Raw genomic sequence first — 21,760 nt, forward strand, 5'->3', positions numbered from 1 at the left:
TCTCCCCTGTGGCTTCCGCGGCGCGTTCCCACAATGCAGTGCGGCCGAGCGCTTCCTCCGAGCCCGCGGGGACGCTGCGGGGGGACCCGGGGCTGAGGAGGCGGCGGCGGCGGCGTGGGCTGCGGCGGGCCCGCGGCGGCGTCGGGCGGTGCGGATGTCGGGCTGGGTGGACGATCGCTGCGGCGAGGGCGACGGGCGCATCTACGTGGGGAACCTGCCGACGAACGTGCGCGAGAAGGATCTGGAGGACTTGTTTTACAAGTACGGCCGCATCCGCGAGATCGAGCTCAAGAACCGGCACGGCCTCGTGCCTTTCGCCTTCGTGCGCTTCGAGGACCCGCGGTGAGACCCCCCGGCCCCGGAGGCCGCCGCCCGGCCTCGTCCCCCACCTCCCCTGCAGGCTCGCCCCTCCCCCTCGGTGCGGACCACCTCCATCCCACCCCACCCCCCCGCCTTTCATGGCGCCCCCGGGTGGAGGTGGAGGCCTCCTCTCCCTTCTCTCCGCGGGCTTCGGGCCGGCCTTTGCTCCGTCGTCACTTCCTTTATTATTATTTTGCTTTAAAAATAAATAAATAAATAAAATACACCGTCTGCTCGCTTGGAGGTCCCGAGCCCGCCGGGATCGGCCTCGGGGATGGTGAGAAGGGAGCGCCCTACACCTCGCGCCCGGGGACGAAGCAGAGCTCGGGGCTTGGGCACCTCGCGCGACCGGGAGGGCGCTGGCGTGAGAGGAGCTGGCGGACGGCTGGGTCCCGAATAGACTGAGAGGTTCTGGGATTTCCTGCCCTCCTCCTCCGATGAGGGAGGCTCCGATGATGTAGGCGACGTGGAAGCGTGGGATCTTTAAGCTGTCGACGGAGGGTCTGCCAACCCTGTGGGATAGGGAGCTTTCAGGACTGTGGGTGGTGCTTCTGGGCTCTCCTGGGGTTAAATAGGAACCTGCTCTCTCCTTCCCCAGCTTCCCCTACCTCGAATGACTGAAGGATGTCCCACTTGGTCAGGAACCTGGAGAGAGTTTAGGGATCCAGGGGGAGGCAGGAAGGAAAGAAGGAAGGCTGAAGGCTCTTCTGGGCCTCACTCCTAACCCATGTCGCTTCAAAAGGCTGCCCCCAGCTTAGTACTCACGCGTGTGTGTTTGAACAGCCCCTATGTGGCAAGTCCCATTATTGTATGTTTAGCATTTTTTAGCCATTTGTGAGGCAGCCACCATAAACTGCCTTTTACAAGATGAGAACATTGAGGGTTTAATTGTTCATAAATGGGAGTCCCCCCGGATGGGATCAAGGTCAGACTTGAACTACTTGTTCTGCCCTTGGAATACAAACTTACTGCGTGATCTGCTACTTGGTCGTTTTTTTTCCCTCCCTCCTTTCATAAAAGAAAACTTTTTCCTTTCTAATATTGATAGTTCCCCAGTGTTAAACAAGGCATTGCACACAAAGTATCTTGCTTCATTTTTGCAGTAACATTATGCGTTAGGCATTCTTCTTACATTAGAAATGGAAACTTTGATTAAATGATACCACCAGGAAGTGGCAGAACAGGGTGAGCCCAGTTGCATTTATACTCACAGTCTACCTTTGTTGATTTTGAGAGTCAGGTGTCTTCCTCTGCATGCTGGTTCACTCCCTGTCTGGCTGCAATGGTTGGCTCAGGGCAGGAGCCAGGAGCTTCCTCCAGGTCCAGTGTCAAGGAGCTGAGGTTGGGGCGCAGTTGCTGTTGATTGCGACTCTTGCACCCTCACATTGGAGTGCCAGCTCGAGTCCTGGCTGCTCAGTTTCTTTTTTCTTTCTATGTATTCATTTTCCCAGAGATTTATTTGAAGCAGTAGTAGTGAGAAAGGGAGAGAGTGTCGCTCTGCTGATTTGCCCCTCAGATGACAGCAGTGGCCACGGTTTGGCCTGGCTCAAGCCCAGAACTGGGTCTCCCAAATGGGTGGTAGGATCCCAGGGCCTTGGGCCATCTTCTGGTGCTCTGCAGGCTCATTAGCAGGGAGCTGAATTTGAACTGGAGCAGCCTGACTCAACTGGCTGATATGTGATGCTGGTGCAGACAGCAGCTTCACCTGCTGTGCCACGGTACCAGTCTCTGCTTTGTTTCTCATCCAGCTCCCTGCTAATATGCTAGCAAAGCATGCCTTGGGGCTCTGGCCGCTTCACGTGAGATTAGGATGCAGTTCTGGCTCTGATTGTGGAGGCCATGTGGGGGGTGAGCCAGCAAACGGAAGAGCTCTTTCTCTGTGTCTTCCTCTCTTCTCTCTCCATTATTCTGCCTCTCAAATAAATAAGTAAATCTTTGAAACAATGTCTACTCTAAAGCCCATGCAGCTTCACCTCTCCCCGCATAATTCATTATCAAGATTAGGGTTGTGGGCCTGGCGCAATAGCCTAGTAGTTAAATCTCTATCTTGCAAACACTAACATCCCATATAGTAGCCAGTTCTAATCCCAGCTGCTCCACTTCCCATCCAGCTGTCTGCTTGTGGCCTGGGAAAGAAGTAGAGGACGGCCCAAAGCCTTGGGACCCTGCACCCGCGTGGAGACCTCGAAGAAGCTCCAGGCTCCTGGCTTCCGATTGGCTCATGTCTGGCCATTGTGACCACTTGGGGAATGAACCAGCAGTTGGTAGATCTGTTTCTCTGTTCCTCCTCTCTATATCTGCCTTTCCAAGGGAAAATTAAAGAAGAAAAAAAAAAAAAAGGTTGCACTAAATGTGGGCTATTTTGCCTTGGTCGTAAAATCTTGTACAGAGTTCTGCACATGTAACAATGACACTGCCCTCACTTCTACTTGTCCACCAAGCGCTGAGGCCATTTTGGAGAATCAGCTTGGCAATCCCAGCTCTCCTAAAGCCCTATGAAAAACCTAAAGTAACTATTAAATATTTACCTCTTACCAGAATTGTATGAAGAGTGGTTTTTGACAACTAAATTCTTCAAAGCTTACTGCAAAAGTACACTTAAGAGAACATACACTTACTTGATCATATTTGAGTCTAGTTTTTCTTTTTTTAAGGGTTTATTTATTTTTATTTGAGAGGCAGATTTACAGAAATATTGAGAGAACGATCTAACCTTTGGTCACTCCTGAACAGCTGCGTTGGCCAGACTGAGCCGGTCTGAAGCCTGGCGCTTCCTCTCGTCTCCCTCATGGGTACAAGGACTTAAGGACTTGGGCCATTCTCTGCTGCTTTCCTAGATACACCAGCAGGGAGCTGGAAATGGAGCATCTGCAAGTCAAACCAGTGCTTAGGTGGGACGCTGGCAACACAGACAATCACGAACACTTAACTTATTACACTGTAGCACCAGCCCAAGCTGGAAAGTCAGATATACAGAGAGAAGGAGAGACAGAGAGCAAGAACTTCTGTCCGATGATTCACTCCCCAAGTGACTGCAATGGCCGGTGCTGAACTGAGCTGAAACCAGGAGCCTGGAACCTCCTCTGGGTCTCCCACGCGGGTGCAGGGTCCCAAGGCTTTGGGCCGTCCTCGACTGCTTTCCCAGGCCACAAGCAGGGAGCTGGATGGGAAGCAGGGCTGCCAGGATTAGAACCGATGTCCATATGGGATCCTGGCGAGGACTTTACTGCTAGGCCACCTCGCTGGGCCCCTCCAGCCTGCTTTTTCTTTCTTTTTTTTTTTTTTAAATAAAGATTTATTTATTTTTATGGGAAAGGCAGATCAGATCTACACAGGGAAGGAGATACAGAAAGACCTTCTAGCTGCTGGTTCACTTCCCGAATGGCTGTTAGAGCCAGAGCTGAGCTGATCCAAAGTCAGGAGCTTCTTCCAAGTCTCCAACATGGGTATAGAATATCCAAAGCTTTGAGTCATTCTTTACTACTTTCTCAGGCAATAAGAGAGAGCTGGATGAGAAATAGAGCAGCTCGGATACAAACCAGTGCCCATATGGAATCCGGTGCTTGCAAGTTGAGGATTTAGCCATTGAGCCAGGTCCTCCAAGCCTACCTTTTAAATGTGTGTGTGTGTGTGTGTTTTAATAGGCTTTAAGATGCTAGGCTTATGAAAAAATATTAAAAATGTTAGAGTATGGTATGAGTATGAGTATGAGAAATTGCTGGTTTATTTTGGTTTATTACCAAAGTCATCTGTCAATAGTTTTCTCTGATATAGCTCTTTTGTAAGTACTGTTTATTCATTTGCTTTACGATTTATCTTTATTGGATATGCATATTTAAAGAAAGTAGAGACAAAGATCTTCCATTTGCTGGTATGTTTCCCCAAATTGCTGCAACAGCTGTAGCTGAGCTGATCTGATCTGGAACCAGGAGCCAGGAGTTTTCTCCTGGTCTCCCACACGGGGGCAGTGTCCCAAGGACTTGGACCAGACTCCACTGCTTTGCTAGTCCTCTAGCAGGGAACTGGATCAGAAGTGGAGCTAGTGGGTCCACTGGTGCCCATATGGGATGCCAGCACTTGAAGGTGGAAGATTAGTCAGTTGCACCAATGTACTGGTCTCTCATTTGTTATCATTTTTTAAAAAGATTGGTTTTATTTATTATAAGGGAGAATCACAGAGAGAGGAAGAGAGCTCTCCCATTTATTGATTAATTCCCAGTTGGCTGCAGTGGCCAGAACTGGGCCGGACAGGAGCCGCCAGGAGCTTGATCGTGGGACTGGCCTGATGGCTGTACAAGCTAATCCTCTGCTGGTAGCACTGGCGTCCTCTATGGGTGTTAGTTCATGTCTCTTCTACCCCATTTCTGATCTAGTTTTCTGCTTATAGCCTGGGAAAGCAGCAGAGTATTTGTGGGAGACTCAGAAGAAGCTCCTGGTTTCCAGCTTTCAATCAGCCCAGCTCTGGCCATTGCAGCCATTTGGGGAGAGCAAAGCAGCAGATGTAAGACCTCTCTTATCTCACTGTAACTCTGCCTTTCAAAGGAAAGTAAATAAACCTTTAAACAAATAAACATACCAGGAACACGATCCAGGTCTCTCACATGGGTGCAGGAGCCCAAGCTCTTAGGCGGTCTTCTGTTGCCTTTCTCAGGCTATTAGCAGGGAACTGAATTGGAAGTGGCTATGGGATACCAGTGTTGCAGGCAGTAGCTTAACCTACTGCTCCACAGCACTGGCTCCTGTTCATTATCATTTTGTACCTAGAAAACCCTGTATGTTACGCTTCTGAAGTTTAATTCCGGTGTCATCAAAGATCTTCAAACCGAAGCAGAGGTATACCAAGATCCTATTTTATTTCTTTCTTCTCATTCTGGCTTTCCTTGTTGTTACTCGTGTCTCTCCCTGGGAACTCACTTAGACACCTGAGCAGCACTAACTCTAAACTTTTCTTTGCAGAGATGCCGAGGATGCAATTTATGGAAGGAATGGTTACGATTATGGCCAATGTCGGCTTCGTGTGGAGTTCCCCAGGACTTATGGGAGTCGAGGTGGGTGGCCCCGTGGTGGGAGGACCGGACCACCTACAAGAAGATCCGATTTCCGAGTTCTTGTTTCAGGTAAGGTCCTTGCAAATTGAATCAGATGGTGCATGTATAATCCTTACCACAGCAGCTGGCCTCCGAGAAACGTTAGCTGGGACACTTTGTTTGCTTGGGGTAGCAGGGCCATCTACAGTAGCTTGTGCCACTTTACAGTGTAAGGCTCTCCCCAGGGAGGCACGTATCTTGCAAAAGAAACTGTGTTGGTAGGACAGCCTTCAAAGAACATGAGCAGGTTTTCTAGTGGTGAATAGGGAAGCTGCTGGAAAACCTTGCAAGCGGGAGTTCCAAATACATTTTCTTTTGTAGTGGATCTGGGTATCAGACTTGCTGGATAGGCATTCCCGGAGCCAGAATTAAGTAATCTGTCTAACCTTGGAACCTGAAAGGGGCTAGAATTTGTGATGATTTTGGAATTGCTATTAAGAAAAGCAAAGGCTCCATACCTTCTGGAATCTTGGGGATTACATTGGGAAGTATAGACTGTTTCTATCTAGCATTTACATGTGATGAAATGGTAAGCTTAGAAATGTGTCTTTGAAATACTGACACACTAGTAAAGGTCTGGGCCTTCTGAACATGGCAGGGGAGTTTAGTTGTATGAATGGAGTAAAACATGACAGAACCCGGCATCTTTACGAGGTGAATGGCACACAATCCCAGCAGATTCCAGTGTACTTAGAATGATACTGCCTCTCTTGTGTCCCCATTGTAATGTTTAACCCTAGAACTCTATTCCCTCCTTCAGGATGTCATACATTATCTTTTTTTCTCTCCATGCTGCTCTGAAATCCTGCTTAGAACACTTTTAGGAAATGGCTGCAGTCCTGAGCAGTGAGCAGTAAACACAGCCTTTGAAGGCAGGAGCACATTTCCCTTTCAATGCATCAGGTAGGGGTGTATGACTCCGGACTAGTACTAGCATCTGAGTCTTACCTTCCCCCCCCTGTAGTGAAGAATTTGGTCATCTCTTAAGAGGCACTTGGTCTAGTTTCTCAGTCATCCACACCTCCTAGGAAGCTGACTCTTTTTTAAAATGTTCATTTCTGTTACCTCCAGATGTATTTCTTTGGCTTGTTTCAAAACTTCCCATATCCTGGGAAATCCAGCCAGGCAAGAAGTAATTGGTGCTGATAAATTTCACGATGGAAAGAATTGAAGTTGAAGTCTTGGGAGTTTGGTTTTGTTTACAAAGGATAAAAAAAAAAAAAACAGGCTATGAATTCTCAGAGATGCTAGAACTGTAATGAGATAGACCAGCAGGAAAGGCTGCTGGAAAGGCTCGAGCTCTGAAAGACTAGCTGAGGACCAGTTTCTAAAAGTGGTTTACTGCTTAGGCTTTGGTGTTCTTCTCTGGGTTCATGTCCCTTATCAAGATTTGTGATGTAGGGACCCTGAGGATTTAAGTGATTCACAGAGAAAGGATTGCTGGTTTTTCACGGGGCAGTCACACGGCTAAAGGAGGTGGGCTCTTCTCTTGTGTTCCCTGTGTCTAGGACTTCCTCCATCAGGCAGCTGGCAGGACCTAAAAGATCATATGCGAGAAGCTGGGGATGTCTGTTACGCAGATGTACAGAAGGATGGAATGGGGATGGTTGAATATCTTAGAAAAGAAGATATGGAATACGCCCTGCGTAAGCTGGATGACACCAAGTTCCGCTCTCATGAGGTGGGTCCCTCTCTTATTAAGGGCATTGTACTCAGGTCTGTACCTGAACCTGACCTAGATGACGTAGCAATAAGCCATGCATTTGACATGTGATGACTTCACAGCACCATTAAGAATACCCTGGGGTGGATGTTTGGTCTAGCAGTTAAGATGTCACTTGGGGGTCTGCGTTTCACTTTGAAGGTTCAAGTCTCAGCTCCATTTGTGTTCCTAGTTCTTTCCTGTTGACACCATTTAGGAAATCCAGGTGGGGTTCCAGCTATTGGCGTTGGCCTTGCTCAGCCCTTAGCTATTGCAGGCATGTGGCAAGTGAACCAGTGGATAAGAACTCTTTTCAATCTATCTCTAACTCAAATAAAATAAGTTTTGAAAAGAAACTGTGTCTTAAGCAAAGTCAAGGAATTTGCCATTCCTGAGTCCTCTAGCAGTCATAGCAGTGTATTCCTCCTCCCTCCTCCTTTTATTTGAAAGAGAGGAAGAGGAATTAAGAATTTTTTTCATCTGTGGAATCACTCCCCAAATGCCTGTAATAACCAGTGCTGAGCCAGTTGAAAGCCAGGAACATAGAGCTCCATCTGGGTTTCTCATGTGGGTGGCAGGGACGCAAGCACTGAGCCATCATCTGTTCTCTCCCAGGATTCACATTAGTGAAGCTGAATTGGAAGCAGAGGAGTTGGGGCTCAACTCAGGCACAGCAGGGTACAGGTGTCCCAACTGGTATCTTAACTGCTGGGCCAGTCACCTGGCCACCTGGCCCATTAATGTGGGAGTACTGGTGTAGTCTGCCATAATGGGGTGAGCTATTCTGTGCCACCTTGCTTAAACATCAGTGTCCCTAAGTAAACTCAGCTTTTGGCTGTCCCATCTCTTGTTCCTCCTTGTTAGCTACTGCCACAGGGCTGACAGTCATTTTCTTTTCCCAGAGTGGAATCCTCTTTGAAATTTGAGTCACTCTTTTTCTTGTAGTTGATCCCTTCCTTCTTAGAGCTTAAGTTCTTTGTTTTTAAAATTTGTTTACTTAAGAGGCAGAGCACAGAGAGGGGAGGAAGAGACAGGTCTTCCATTTATTAGTTTATTCTCCAAATGGCCCCAAGGGCCAGAGTTGGGACAGTCAGAAACCTAGAGCCAGGAGCTTCTTCTGGGTCTCCCATGTGGGTTCAGGGGCCCAAGATTTTGGGCCACAGGTGCTTTAGTAAGGAGCTGAATTGAAAGTGAAGCAGCCAGGACATGAACTGGCACCCATCTGGCAGCTGCTGGTTTCTGCTTGGTTTGGATGGTGACTCCTTTTGACACTGGATATTTTGTTACCATCTGGACATTGTTTCTTTCTGGTTATTTTGTTCTGACCTGCTGTGTTACTTAAGGAAGCCTGGGGAACTTGGATCTTGGCTTATTTCTTTTTTTGAGAATTCATATAATATCCGTTTTATGGCTTGTTTGGCTTACCAGTTTTTTGGCTGAGGCTGTCCTCTAGAGCTTGAATTTGTAGCATAAACAAAACAGCACTTGGACCTCAGTTACACTGAAAAAAATAGGTCTCAGTAGGGGTAAATCCCTGTCTTTGGCCAAAGGGGACAAAGCTGCTGGCTTCTTTGATCATAATAAATGAGAATGTTGCCTGATGGTATAGGGCCTGAAGATAGGCCACCCCACACAGGACTTCATTTTTGCTTATTAATTTCTTGGCTGAGATGTTGCTCTGAATCCTGCATCCTTCAATATGAAATGTTCAGATAACAGCACACCAAAAGTCCTGCCAGGAAGCTGACCTACAAAGCACCCAGCCCAGCTCCTGACCCTTAGGGAGGTCCCCAGGTTGCCATTTACTCCTTGTGTCACATTTTGCAATTAATGTTTTTCTTCAGTTCCTGAAATGGGATAGTTAAGAGTACGTGTTGTGAGAATAACATTGTGCCAGACATATAAAAGTGCTTAATATTTATATATCTTTTTATTTGAATTTCAGGGCGAAACTTCCTACATTCGAGTTTATCCTGAGAGAAGCACCAGCTATGGCTATTCACGGTCCCGCTCCGGATCTAGGGGTCGTGACTCTCCATACCAAAGCAGGGGTTCCCCACACTACTTCTCTCCTTTCAGATCCTACTGAGACAGCTGATGGGAATTTTTTCCTTTATTTTTTAGATGAACTGAGCTGCTTTGTGCTCAGAATCTACATTCCAGATTGATGATTTAGCGGCTTAGGACATTTTTTTAATTTTTTTTAAGGAAATTAAAAAAAAAACCTGCATAATTTCTACCAGGGCCATACTAAGCAGTGAAATGTTTTAAACTGCAAAAAATTGTGATTCAGAAGCAAGCTGTATATTTTCACCCCAGATTATTGGGGGCGGATAGGGGGAGTCAGTGCTGTGTCTTGTAGGTTGCTCAGCTATGGAGATGAGCAGTTAGTGTGACTGAGTCGGCCCATTCTGTTTAGAAATATATTTTAAACGTTTAGTAATTGACATGTGTGGTTGTCCTTAATTAATAAGTTTCACCAAAGAGGCACACTTAGAAAATGAGTTCTAGCCATTTATATGTACTTGGTAAGAAACAATAGTTGGTAACTGTATTTGGTGATAAAGAGGCGTGCTCTGGTCAGATTCAGGATTCTCTTACCATTCCAGGCCAAGCTTATAAATTAAGGCGGGCTGGGCCCGACGGGATAGCATAGTGGTTAAAGTCCTTGCCTTGCACGTGCTGGGATCCCATGTGGGCGCTGGTTCTAATCCAGGTAGCCCTGCTTCCCATCCAGCTGCCTGCTTGTGGCCTGATGGGGGCGGGGCGGGGGGGGAGGGAGAGGCGGTCAAGGACGGCCCAAAGCCTTGGGACCCTGCACCCGTGTGGGAGACCAGAGGAGCTTCTGGCTCCTGGCATCGGATTGGCTCAGCTCCAGCCATTGCGGCCACTTGGGGAGTGAATCAGCAGACAGAAGATCTTCCTCTCTGTCTCTCCTCCTCTCTGTATATCCGCCTTTCCAATAAAAATAACTAAATCTTTTGTAAAAAAAAAAATTAAGGCGGGCTGAAGGAAAAGGGAGCACTAGGGTAGAGGAAGGGAAAAGGAAGAACAGGTTTGTCTCGGGCTCCGAGCTGCTTGTGCAGGATCACATTGCAGAATGACAAGTGGGTCTAAATGAGGAGTCCCCAAGTTCTAGTCTACTTAGAATTCGCTTCAGATCTTGACAGAAAGTTGCTTCTGTGGTTGGAACAAAGTAGGTACCCACAAACAAATTTAGGTTACGTTTAATAGAGATGAAGCTGCTCAAGTCCATGGAAACAGCAGTGAAAAATGATGGTTTCACCCAGTGGCCCTAGCGCTGTGTGCCTTCCAGTCATCTAAACAGAACAGTTACTTATGCAGCTTGGCAGCCAGTCTTTTTTAGGGGGAGATGAGGGAGAACAATGCTAAACAGACTTGTAAGTGAAATATGTGATCCATTTCATGGAGGCTGATGTTTGCTTTTATTTCTGTCAGCACCAGGGACTTAATGCCCCGTTTTGGCAAGGCCTTTCCCAATCTTCGGAAAAGTCAATGAAGAGATGGTTCCTTTTTTTCCCCCAGGGGACTGAAGGAAATGGGAACATGAGTGTTTACAGTAAGACTGCATCATGGTGCTTGTCCGTGTTCACAGGCTGCTCCCTTCCCAAGGCAGTTCATCAGCTATGTGGGGAGGGCTCTGGTTCGTCCAGCTTTGGCAAAGGGATATTTCCTGTTTGAAAATAGTAATGAGATAACGTTAGAGCAAAGCTTCCCAACCAGCTGGCTCAACTGAGCTAACCTGGTCTGTCCTGGACAATATACAGTTACTAAATGTAAATAGTATCCTGTTTGTCCAAATATTTAAGTGAAAGCAAATCAGTGCACTTTTGAAGAAGCCAACTGTTTAATTATCCATGTGTGTATATGCAGATAGAGGTGCAGACGAAAACGGTGCCTCTGAACTTAGTTTGTCCCAAGAAGCAAAGTCAAGCAAGCTCCTGTTTGAGAGACAGTATGAATGAAGCAGTGCCTGTGGCCAGGCTCTGAGAAAGAGATCGTAAAGTCCTGTTTCAGCAGCCATATTTAGAAGAGTTTGGCTCTAGGATAGTGGACATTGTCCCAGTCTGTATGAGGGCCACGAAGTCATTTGGTTTAGCCCTGCCCAGGCAACTGCAGGCAGAACTCGCAATTCTAACACAGCTGTAGGAAGTTTTGAAGTTGCTAATTTTTGTTTGGCCTATGAATGATGTCACAAATATCCAAATCATTTTGATTTAGTTCAATAGTTTCTACAAAGCTTTCCTTTAACCGGTTGGTTTTGAGGAAGATGTGGTATTTTATGTGGAGGCTTCCTCTTAGGGAATGTCCTGAACTGGAAGGTGACATTAGGAAAGCAGTGTACTGGAGGCTTTGGCTGGTCTGTCCCAATGCCCAGTGAGTACCAACTCTTGAGTACACCCCCCTCTGCAGGAGAGATAAAAACAGCCAATCTCCCAAGGGCCCCTGGCTTTACTGCCGGCCCAATTACTTTAAGACTTCCATTTGAAATATTTCCCATGAGGCTAATGATACAGATCCACCCACACTCACAGGCTGTTTTATTTGGCCTGCATGGCATCTTTTAGAATTTTTTTGAATTGATTATCAATCCTGAAAATGTGGGAAATACCCTACAACATGCCAGGTATCTAGGCTGTCTGAGAAAATGAAATCACTTCTCCTCCTGGCACAAAATGAGAAGCCTTCAATACAGTCAGAAATATAGGCAGGAACATGAGCTTAGATTTGCCCCCATGCTGTGCACCCCAACCCCAGTTCTGTTTTCATTCTGGTTACTGATTAGTACCTAGAGGTGAGTAGGGCCCCAAGCCTCTCCTTCCACCTGAATGCCACCATCTGTATGCACTCGGTCCTTTTCATAATGCTTCCACACAGCATCTTTGGTCCTCACAGTTCCTACTTCATTCCTTAGGTCACTGTGAGACTGGACTGTAAACCATTCTGGGCAACACATACCTGGGGGGGCCACAAAATACTCCTCCAGGACGCAGTGGGAGTTTTGTAGTAGTTCTTCAGCACAGTTGCCTTCTACCACATTGTCAGATCTCAAGTATAAACATCTGCAAAATCCGGAAGTTCAAGGTTACCTTCTTGGAGCACAGGGATTCTAGGGCATGGTGGAGAGAGTCAAGAATGGGAGAACAGAGAGCATATTTTTGAGATTTCATGCTCACTGACTGCTCCATGACAGAAGCGTGGTCTGCAGCAGACTAAACAACAGTGCTGAGTTTACAGATCCTCATAACAACCAAGTGAGGTAAGTGGTAATTATTCCTTGGAATTGATGTGTTTAACAACCATTTTTGAGTGACCACTATGTGTAAGTTAATTTGGGGCAGAGATTATAGTACTACGTGTTATATCTAAGAGAAGTAAAGATTGTCGAGGGAATATAGAGCACCTAGCCAGCCTTGGTAAAGAGCTTGTATTTAGAACAGGTGATGGCACTGGTAAAGAATGGGCAGAAACACCTCCAGGCAGGTGCAGCAGAGTCCCAAAACCAAGAAGGCCCTGCAAATTGAGGTGGGCCAGAAGTTGGGCAGGAGGTAGCATGGTATGGCCAGAGTGAAAAAAGCAGCTAGAAAACAGATGGGAGAAATACTGCCTCTGAAATGATGGTACCAGAATCTAAGCCCATCCAGGTATGCTTAGGATGAATGGGTTTTTCCAGCTCCCTGCTTGTGGCCTGAGAAAGCAGTTGAGGATGGCCCAAAGCCTTGGGATCCTGCATCCACATGGGAGACCTGGAGGAAGTTCCTGGCTCCTGGCTTTGGATTGGCTCAGCTCCAGTCGTTGCGGTACCTGGGGAGTGAACCATCAGACGGAAGATCTTCCTCTCTGCCTTTTCTCCTCTCTGTAAATCCGCCTTTCCAATGAAAATAAAATCAATCTTTAAAAAAAAAAAGATTAATGGGTTTTTAGCCACCTGAATCGATACAAAAGTGCCTTTCCTTGGGCAAGATGCTTAAAAGTTTCCCACTAGGCCCGGTATATACACATTGTGGCCACTTGGGTAGTAAACAAGTGGATGGAAGATCTTTCTCTGTAAGTTTGTCTTTCCAATAAGAATAATCTTTAAAAAGTTATTTTTTCACTGGGAAGTCAGATTTGCAGAGAGAAGGAGAGACAAAGATGTTCTGTGTGCTGGTTCACTCCCCACGTGTCTACAGTGGCTGCCACTGAGCTGATCCAGAGCCATGAGCCTCCTCCAAGTCTCCCACACGGGTGCAGGGTCCCAAGGCTTTGGGCCATCCTTTACTGCTTTCCTGAGGCCATAGTAGGGAGCTGGATGGGAGGTTGGGCAACCAGGACACAAATGCACCTATATGGGAGCCCAGCAGATGCAAGGCAAGGATTTAGCCACTAGACTATTGTGCTAGGCCCAATAAGTAAATCTTAAAAAAAAAAAAAGTCTCGCTGGGCTGACGTTGTGTAGTGGGTTAAACTGCCAGCATTCTATATGGTTGTCAGCTCAAGTCCTGGCTGTCCAGTTTCAACACATTTCTCCGCTAATGCACCTGGGAAAGCAGTGGAAGATTGTCCAACTGCGTGGGCCACTGCACCCACAGGGGAAACCTGGATACAGTTCCTGGCTCCTGGGTTCTTCATGATCTAGCTCTGGTTGTTGCAGCCATCTGTGGAGTGAACCAGCGATGGAAGGATTCTCTCCCTCTCTCTCCACCCTCCACCCCATAACTCTCCCATTCAAACAAATAAATCACTTAAAAAAAGGGGGGAGGGAAGAAGTCTTCCACTATTCTCTGGGCCTTATAATTAAAGTGATCTGGAAAGAAACGCAACATGATAAGGAGTTGTTGACTGGGAGGGATAGCGAGGATTTGGAATGGCCAGCGTGGGACTCCCCGAGGAAATAAGCTGATATCAAAGAGGCAAGGTTGGGAGGGTGGGAAGGAAAAGTGACGGCCACGCAGGTCTCCAAGGGGCAAAAACAAGGTCAGCCAGGCTGACCTTGCAGAGACGGTTCCAGAAGCGGGGGGGAGGGGGGATGATTGTATGGAACTAGGTCGAGAGGACAAAACGTGACAGGCAATCTGCTCACGTGATTCTGTAATCGGGAGTGACAGGATCCGTATTGATCCAGTCTCATCACTCAGGGCCCTTTCCCCGCCGTGAAGTGGGACTTTTCACCGTCACCTCTCGGCGGCAGGCGAAGGTGCCTCAGTCAGGGTTTGGTGGTCAGAGGGTGGGGGGGACAGAGCCGCCCCTTTACCTGTCCTCCAGGACCGACTCCATGGGCTCCACGCCGTCCGTGTCCACCTCGCGCAGCCGGTCGGCGAAGGCGATGGCTTTCTCCAGCCGCGCCACGGCCTCGCGACTGCCGAAGTCCACGAGCGCGAGACGCTCCAGGTGCTCGATCACCTCGGCCGGGACCCGGCCACTTCCCTGGGGAACGGAATCCAGAAAGGTCATGGAGCGGGTCCGCTCCGCCAGCCCTGCCTAAACGTCCCCGGCGGCGTTTACCTGAGCAGTCCCCTTGGAGGTGAAGCCCCGGAACGCACTCCGCGGAGCCCGAAGGCCCAGACACACGCCCCGCGCCCACATTTCTTCGTGGCTCCCGTAGGAAACCACAACACTGTCCACGAGGAGCGACGCGCCTGCGAGTGACGACATCAGGGTGCGCCGCCCTCGCCGCCAGCGCCGCCATCGCCATGAACAGCGTCGGGGAGGCTTGTACGGACATGAAACGCGAGTACGACCAGTGCTTCAATCGCTGGTTTGCTGAGAAGTTCCTCAAGGGGGACGGCTCCGGGGATCCGTGCACCGAACTCTTCAAGCGCTACCAGCAGTGTGTTCAGGTGAGGTCCAGCGGGCTCCGCCACCTTCCCGACGGGGATTCAGGCCGGGCGAGGTGTCTTGTTCCCTCCCATCCGCCGCCGAGGCCGACCGGGCGTCTCTCCGAAAGACCAAGTTAAGATTATTCCTGCTGTGTTTTCCTGGGGGCAAGATGACATCCTGTCGTTCGTTTGGATTCCGATTCTAGAACACAGTGGGCACAGTTCTACGTGGTTTGTCCGTGAAGACTGGACACTCAGAAGTCAAGGGATTGGGAACCAAGTCCAGGTCTCCGCGGTGACTTGAGCCCCTCCCGCTGCCCCGCTGGGGTCTGCACTGGGGGCGACACGATCACGAGTGGAAGCCAGGCACTCGGGGAGTGGGACACGGTGGGGTTAACCGTGTATTAGCCACCGCCTCTCCCACCATTCCCGATAGGCGATGGCGGGGCACACTCCTAGCCTTTCTGTAGCCTTTCGACACTAGAAGGCCATCGTTTTGTTGTTAAAATCCGATTCTTGGCCCGTTTTTCTCAACCACTCCTCCAGGTGTAGCTATGGAATTTTCATTCTGGCTCAGCGGTGTGCAGCTGCCCTGCGTGAGCAAGAACAGTGCTGAGCCAGGCATTTCAGATAAGTTAACCTAAACAGTATCCTCACAGTAATTCCATGAGAAGAGGAGACTGAAGTTCCGGGGTGGAGGTGATGGCACGATGGCTAAATCCTCACCTTGCAAGCACCAGGATCCCACATGGGCGCCAGTTCGTGACCTGGCTGCTCCACTTCCTGTCCAGCTCCCTGCTTGTGGACTGAGAAAGGAGTAGAGGATTCCCCAAAGCATTGGGACCCTGCACCCAGGTGGGAGACCAGAAAAAGCTTATGGTTCTTGGCTTTGGATCAGCAAGGTGGAACAGCTGGGATGTGAACTTGTGCCCATATGGGATCTTGAAACATCCAAGGCAAGAATTTTAGCTACTAGGCTATCGCACTGGGCCCCCCAAATAAGTAAATCTTTAAAAAAAAAAAATAAAGCTGGCTCAAGGGCAGTAGCCAGGAAGTCCTGGAACCTATCTTTGAACCCAAGCATTTCTGTTTTTTTTTTTTTTTTTTTTAATTTATTTATGTGTGGGCCCAGCACAGTAGCAGTTAAAGTCCTAGCCTTGAATGTACTGGGATCCCACATGGTCACCGGTTCTAATCCCAGCAGCCCCGCTTCCCATCCAGCTCCCAGCTTGTGGCCTGGGAAAGCAGTCGAGGACAGCCTTAAGCCTTGGGACCCTGCACCCGCGTGGGAAACCCGGAAGAGGTTCAGTGCTCCTGGCTTTGGATCAGCTCAACTCCAGCCATTGTGTCCTTGTGGGGAATAAATCAGCAGTCTGTCTCTCCTCTGTAAATCTGCTTTCCCAATGGAAATAAGTAAATCTTGAAAAAGTATCTACAAAAACTGATTTGCAAAAAGTGCTGTGTGTGCTTTGGGTCAGGTATGTGGTACAGCAAGTCAAGCCAGCGCTTGAGGCACCTGCGGCTCATGACGGAGGGCTGGCTGGGTCTGAGCAACCCACTCAGATATGACTTTCTGCTAACACAGCTGGGATTACAGCAAAGGTCCGCTTAGCAGGGTCCCTGCCCTCTGTGTGGGACATTTGGATGGAGTTTCAGGCTTCTGGGTTTTCCCTGAGCAAAAGGGCAGTCAGTGGGCAGATGGAGGTCTGTGACGGTGTACATGTGTGTATCACACTGTCTTTTAGATAAGTGATTTTTTTCTAGAAGCAGTTGAATGATGACTCTGAGCCATGTTCATCTCATGTTGTTGCTCACTTCCTCAATGCCTGCAACCCAGCCAAAGCTGGGAACTCTCGTGTGAGTGGGAGGAAGCAGATTACCTGGGCTGTCATTCTTGTTTCCCAATATGTACATTAACAGGAAGCTAGAGTAACTGGGAATGGGAGATGGAAATCAAACCCAGTAATCGCAGGGTAGGATGAAGGGGCGGGTATGAACTACCAGGCGAATGCTCACCCAGTGCTACGGTTTGATTTTCCTTTTGTGCCGTCCTATCTCCTTGTGCATCATCTAGACCGTTTTAAAATGATTTTGAATGTTATTTACATAGTTGAGAAGGATGTGCGCCCACATGGGCCACGTCACAACGTGTTCTCTTTTCTCCTCAGAAAGCAATCAAGGAGAAAGAGATTCCCATTGAAGGACTGGAGTTCATGGGCCATGGCAAAGAGAAGCCTGAAGGCTCTTCTTAATCTTGACACCTTGCAGCTGTATCCCTCGCATCAGGAAACTGAGCACCCTGGAACTGCGTCAACCAGTATTGTGAGCCCAGCCGTCGGGTTTGCCGCGGGCTCCAGGAGGGCACGGTTTCCTCACTTGTAAGAGACCAGGGAACCACTGGCATCTGCTGCTTTAAGAGGACTGCTCTGGCATCTGGCAGAACCTCATCGTGCTCAAATGGACGATTTGTTGGAACTGCATCCTAGACCCTGGGAACAGCTTTAAATATACCTTGTAGGTACATAGTGGTCAACCAGTCAGGATGGTGGCGGTGGCCTGACTTCCACGCACTGCACCGGGGTCATCGGAACCACCTGTTAGGCTTTTCCTCAGGAAGCTGATGCTCTGACAAGGGCTCCGCGCACAATGGCTGGAACAAATGCTTTGGGAGCACAGTCACAGCTCCCTGCCTTAACCAGAGGTGTCAGCCTAAGAGGGGAGACCTTCTGCAATGTTGCAGCAATCACCATTTCAAAGCTCAGCAGAAATGAAGACGCTTGGAGTTGTCATGGAAGGAGAAACCTGAATTGCACATTTGCTCTTGCCTGATTTCAGCCTGAATCCGTTAATCCAACTGCAGATCCTACAAATGCCACATGCTGCTTCTGGTGATCTAAGGGGGGAAGGGTATTTGGCCTTGATTACCTGCCCTGTGATTATGAAGATGGAATAAATTGTAACATTGAGTGTGTCATTATATTCCTGTTACCACACAGCACTCACACATACACTGGGGAGGGTTTTTAATAATTTAAAAGTGAGGAGGGCCTGGTGTGATAGCATAGTGGTTAAAGTCCTCACCTTGAATGTGCTGGGATCCCATGTGGGTGCTGGTTCTAATCCCGGCAGCTCCACTTCCCATCCAGCTCCCTGCTTGTGGCTTAGGAAAGCAGTCGAGGATGGCCCAAAGCCTTGGGTTCCTGCACCCACATGGGAGACCTGGAAGAAGCTCCTGGCTTTGGATTGGCTCAGCTCCAGCCGTTGTGCTCACTTGGGGAGTGAACCACTGGACATAAGATCTTCCTTTCTGTCTCTCCTCCTCTCTGTATATCTGCCTTTCCAATAAAAATAAACAAATCTTTCTAAGAATAATAATAGTTTAAAAGTGAGGGGTCCTGTGCAATAGCCCAGTGGCTAAAGTCCTCTCCTTGCATGTACCAAGATCCCATATGGGCACCAGTTTGTGTTCCAGCTGCTCCATTTCTCATCCAGCTCCCTGAGGATGGCCTGAAGCCATGGGACCCTGCCCTGGCATGGGAAACTCGGAGGAAGCTCCTGGCTTTGGAGTGGCTCAGCCCTGGCTGTCTCTGTAAATCTTCCCCTGCCACCACCAAAAAAAAATCATATAAAATTAAAAGCGAAAAAGAAAAGCCAATTGGTCTCAGGTGGTTTGATATGGCAGTTAGAAACCCGATTTCTGAAATGTATTTCTACAGTAGTCTTACACTGATACTGTAAAACTTTTTACAGATGATCTAAACCCTATCATATTTTCCCCAGTTTACCAATTACTGCTTCACATGTGGCTGCCTAACTAATCTTTATTTCCAAAACCTATTAAGGTTTGTTATTCACAGATTATGTGGAACCCTGCAACAGGTCAGGTATCCAAAGTTGGAGCAGCCACAACCAAACAGCGCTCTAGGACCTCAGCATGACGGCTGTTAGACTCACAGGGACACGAGTGCAGGACTCTTCCTTACACGTTTCCATCCACCTCAATTCTGCGTTGCCAGAATATCCTGTAGCCTGTGCCTTCTGGGAAGCCTTCTTGCCGAGCTGTGACAGAGAACTAGCTGTAAACCAACCATATACTAGCTCCTTGATTGGCAGAACTGTGAAAACAGGTACCTAATGCTACTCTCCCCTGTTAAGTAGCTACTGTGCTTTTATGGACACATCCTGTCAAAAACGACTAACATCTTAAATCACTAATGGGAGACCAATTCTTTGTGATAGCTCCTCACCCTATTTTGAGTTCTTTTTGCTGAAAAGTGCCTCAGCTACTGCAATTGTAATTTTGAAAAGGAAATTGCCCTTTTATGGTGTTTTTGTAACCATTGGTTCTTTCGGCTATAAGATACTTTATTTCAGGAATCAACAGAGCCAATGCTATCGGCAGATATGTGCCACCTTTTTTTTTTTTTTTAACCTGAAGCTTTCTGAACTTGCCAGCTGCCACTGTGCCAAAACAAGTCTTACTCAAAAGTAAGAACTGAGCATTTTCGGAGGATTCAGAATCATAGGGTCTCCTGGTGTCAGCTGCAGCCCTTCACCTGTCAGTGACCTGCCTGATGCTTGTAGGCCTGAACTCGTGCTCTCCTTCCCCACCCAAGGACAAGGAACCAAAAGCCCGTCGTAGCTATTCAGCAGGCTGACTGGAGCCTAAAACACTTGGAACAGCAGCCACACGCCTTCACTGCAGAAACAAAAACAGCATCAATGCTAAAACCTTATCCAAAGTGTGTTAAAGAATGCCACCCGATTGAAGTTTAAGTTATTTATTTAGGCCATCTCCTGCCACAGGCCAAGGGATGGAAGATCAGGATGACGTCATCTTTTAATACAAGGAAGGAAGATGAGCTTAAGGTCCCATGTCCTCTTCTGGTCCACATGCAGAGTGGTGGTCCAAACCAGTGCCGTGGTCCCTGGTGCCCGTGAAGGTACGGGTCCTCTTCATTCGTCTTCATAGCCAGTCGGAAGTGGATTCAGATGAGGGTTATGGAAGAGGGTATGGTTACCATCTCCCCAGGGGAAGGGCTGTGGAGTGAAGATGTCATTAGGTAACTGCAGAACTGTGACAGATCGGGTCGTAAATACAACCCGTCAACCATCAGCCTGTTAACTGCTGCATACTTCAACCTTCCCATAATTTAAGGGAGCTCTTTAATAGCCATGAAGGAAGCCCTTCTTTTAGCAAATATTAGAAAAATCAAGCTCTGAAGCCTCTCCCTGGTAACTACTGGAGTTTATGGAAATGCAATCTTCTAGCCACCCAAGTCAGCATGGTAGCAGTGGGTACAGTAGAAATGCTTTAGCTTGTTTAAATGCAGACTTGCAGGGGCTCCGCCCCAGACTTGAGGCAACCTCTGGACTGGGAAACTGCAGCCCACTCTCAAATCATCTCTGAAGAAGCATTGGGGCTCTGGACCTATCTGGGGACCTCAGAGGATGGGGTTGGGGAGAGTGAGGGAGGGCGGGTTGGCAAGATGATACTGCCATCTAGTGGACACAGGCCGAGGATGCTGCGAAAGATAAAACAGGAATTCCCAACCCCAGGACGTCCACACTGTTGGTGAAAAACAAAAACCCTCCCTGCTCAGCTTCTAATGCTCCCGTGCAAGGGTGGAATTAGGGCTCAAAGACCCAGAAAGCCCGAGTCTACATGAAGATTCTATTCGGATAGTCTTACAGAGGGTAAGTGCTGTGACAGTTAAGAAGCATCGAAGGCCTTTGTCGCAAATACAGCAAACAACGACTTAAACAGGCGACTACACGTATTTGCATCAACTCGGGGTCCAGGGGTTGAGAAGATGGGAAAGGAGGAAGCTGCCGGTCCTGCCAGCGGCTCGGATCTTGGCAAGGTGAGCCACCTGACCTGCCCATTCCCAACCTTGCAGGTTTTGCACAAGGGACACTGTTGTGTAAGATGCGAGGTCCTTCAGGGAGTTCGCGCACGCGAGGGGGGTCTTCCAAAGGGCCACGGAAAGCGACTCCAAGGAAAATGCATGGGTTTTTACAAGGAGAGAGGCTGCCGGGGGGCGTACCTTGGACCTGATGCGGAGGTGCGGGTACGGCACGAACTCGGGTCGCTCGTGCTCGTCGTGCTGTCTCGACTTCAGGTAGACATTGAGCATACTCACGGCCACGCCGGGCAGCGCGACGAAGTAGGTGAGGGCCTTCCACATGCGAGCTGCGGAGGGGCCACGACCGCTCAGCCCCCGGCCGGGCCAGGGCCCTCCACCGGCTCTCCACTCTCCTTCCCCCGCAAAGCCCTCAAAGCCAAGGTCACGGTCCCGCCCGGCCTCAACCAAAGGAGGCTGAGACCTCCCGCCCCGACCCTAGCCCCTGTACCTGAGCCCTCCTCGCCGTGGGCGCCACTTGACATTAACCGCCCCACCGGGAGGCGGGACCGAACAAGAAGCCGAGAAAACCCGGACCAAGCTGCCGCAGCCATTTTTGCCCTAGACCGCCTGAATGTCGGAAGCGGAAGTAGGGAAGAGACCGTGGGGGTGGGACTATAACCTCCAACTGATGCTCCTATTGGTTGACGGACGTTTCATTCACATCAACCGGGACTAAGGAGTCTGCGCACTGTCTTTCGTTGCCTGACCGAGTTTTTGCCAAAATCCTGGGCTTGGGGCTCAAGAACGGCAAGGCTGAAGGAGCATGCGCTCCTCCCTCCTGGCCTCGCCTTCCCTCCGTGCGCATGCGCGTGCTCTGGGCTCTCCCTGGATTTCCCACCTGGGTGAGGGTCGTGGTCTTGGGGTCACCCTCCTGGTTTGAGTCCG

At 48.9% G+C, this 21,760-nt stretch overlaps 4 protein-coding genes across 5 annotated transcripts; 2 read left to right on the plus strand and 2 right to left on the minus strand.

The window, feature by feature from the left end:
* Positions 1 to 4: 4 nt before the first annotated feature.
* Positions 5 to 9,592, plus strand: SRSF9 (serine and arginine rich splicing factor 9). Its single transcript, XM_041003733.1, has 4 exons — positions 5 to 342; positions 5,317 to 5,477; positions 6,956 to 7,128; positions 9,095 to 9,592. The coding sequence occupies exons 1-4, from the start codon at positions 155 to 157 to the stop codon at positions 9,236 to 9,238; spliced, it is 666 nt and encodes a 221-aa protein (XP_040859667.1). The 5' UTR covers positions 5 to 154; the 3' UTR covers positions 9,239 to 9,592.
* A 769-nt stretch (positions 9,593 to 10,361) lies between these two features.
* On the minus strand, positions 10,362 to 14,805 carry GATC (glutamyl-tRNA amidotransferase subunit C). 2 transcript variants are annotated; one of them, XM_041003770.1, is made up of 4 exons: positions 14,656 to 14,777; positions 14,405 to 14,577; positions 12,130 to 12,233; positions 10,362 to 10,843 (listed from the first exon to the last, which is right to left on the minus strand). In XM_041003770.1, the coding sequence occupies exons 1-4, from the start codon at positions 14,734 to 14,736 to the stop codon at positions 10,791 to 10,793; spliced, it is 411 nt and encodes a 136-aa protein (XP_040859704.1). In that variant the 5' UTR covers positions 14,737 to 14,777; the 3' UTR covers positions 10,362 to 10,790. The 2 variants fall into 2 exon arrangements, with proteins under 2 accessions (XP_040859704.1, XP_040859703.1); XM_041003769.1 differs by lacking the exon at positions 10,362 to 10,843 and having other exon boundaries at positions 11,904 to 12,233; positions 14,656 to 14,805.
* Positions 14,790 to 17,935, plus strand: TRIAP1 (TP53 regulated inhibitor of apoptosis 1). The gene is made up of 2 exons (XM_041003771.1): positions 14,790 to 14,990; positions 17,138 to 17,935. The coding sequence occupies exons 1-2, from the start codon at positions 14,844 to 14,846 to the stop codon at positions 17,219 to 17,221; spliced, it is 231 nt and encodes a 76-aa protein (XP_040859705.1). The 5' UTR covers positions 14,790 to 14,843; the 3' UTR covers positions 17,222 to 17,935.
* Positions 17,936 to 19,734: 1,799 nt separating this feature from the next.
* On the minus strand, positions 19,735 to 21,469 carry LOC121172057 (cytochrome c oxidase subunit 6A1, mitochondrial). The gene is made up of 3 exons (XM_041003851.1): positions 21,324 to 21,469; positions 21,017 to 21,162; positions 19,735 to 20,009 (listed from the first exon to the last, which is right to left on the minus strand). Exons 1-3 carry the CDS (start codon positions 21,424 to 21,426, stop codon positions 19,926 to 19,928), a joined length of 333 nt encoding a protein of 110 aa, XP_040859785.1. The 5' UTR covers positions 21,427 to 21,469; the 3' UTR covers positions 19,735 to 19,925.
* Between the last annotated feature and the right edge of the window lie 291 nt (positions 21,470 to 21,760).

The sequence above is a fragment of the Ochotona curzoniae genome, unplaced genomic scaffold (genome assembly GCF_017591425.1).
Source record: "Ochotona curzoniae isolate NIBS_2020 unplaced genomic scaffold, NIBS_Ocur_1.0 scaffold_274, whole genome shotgun sequence".
NCBI classification, from domain to species: Eukaryota; Metazoa; Chordata; class Mammalia; order Lagomorpha; family Ochotonidae; genus Ochotona; species Ochotona curzoniae.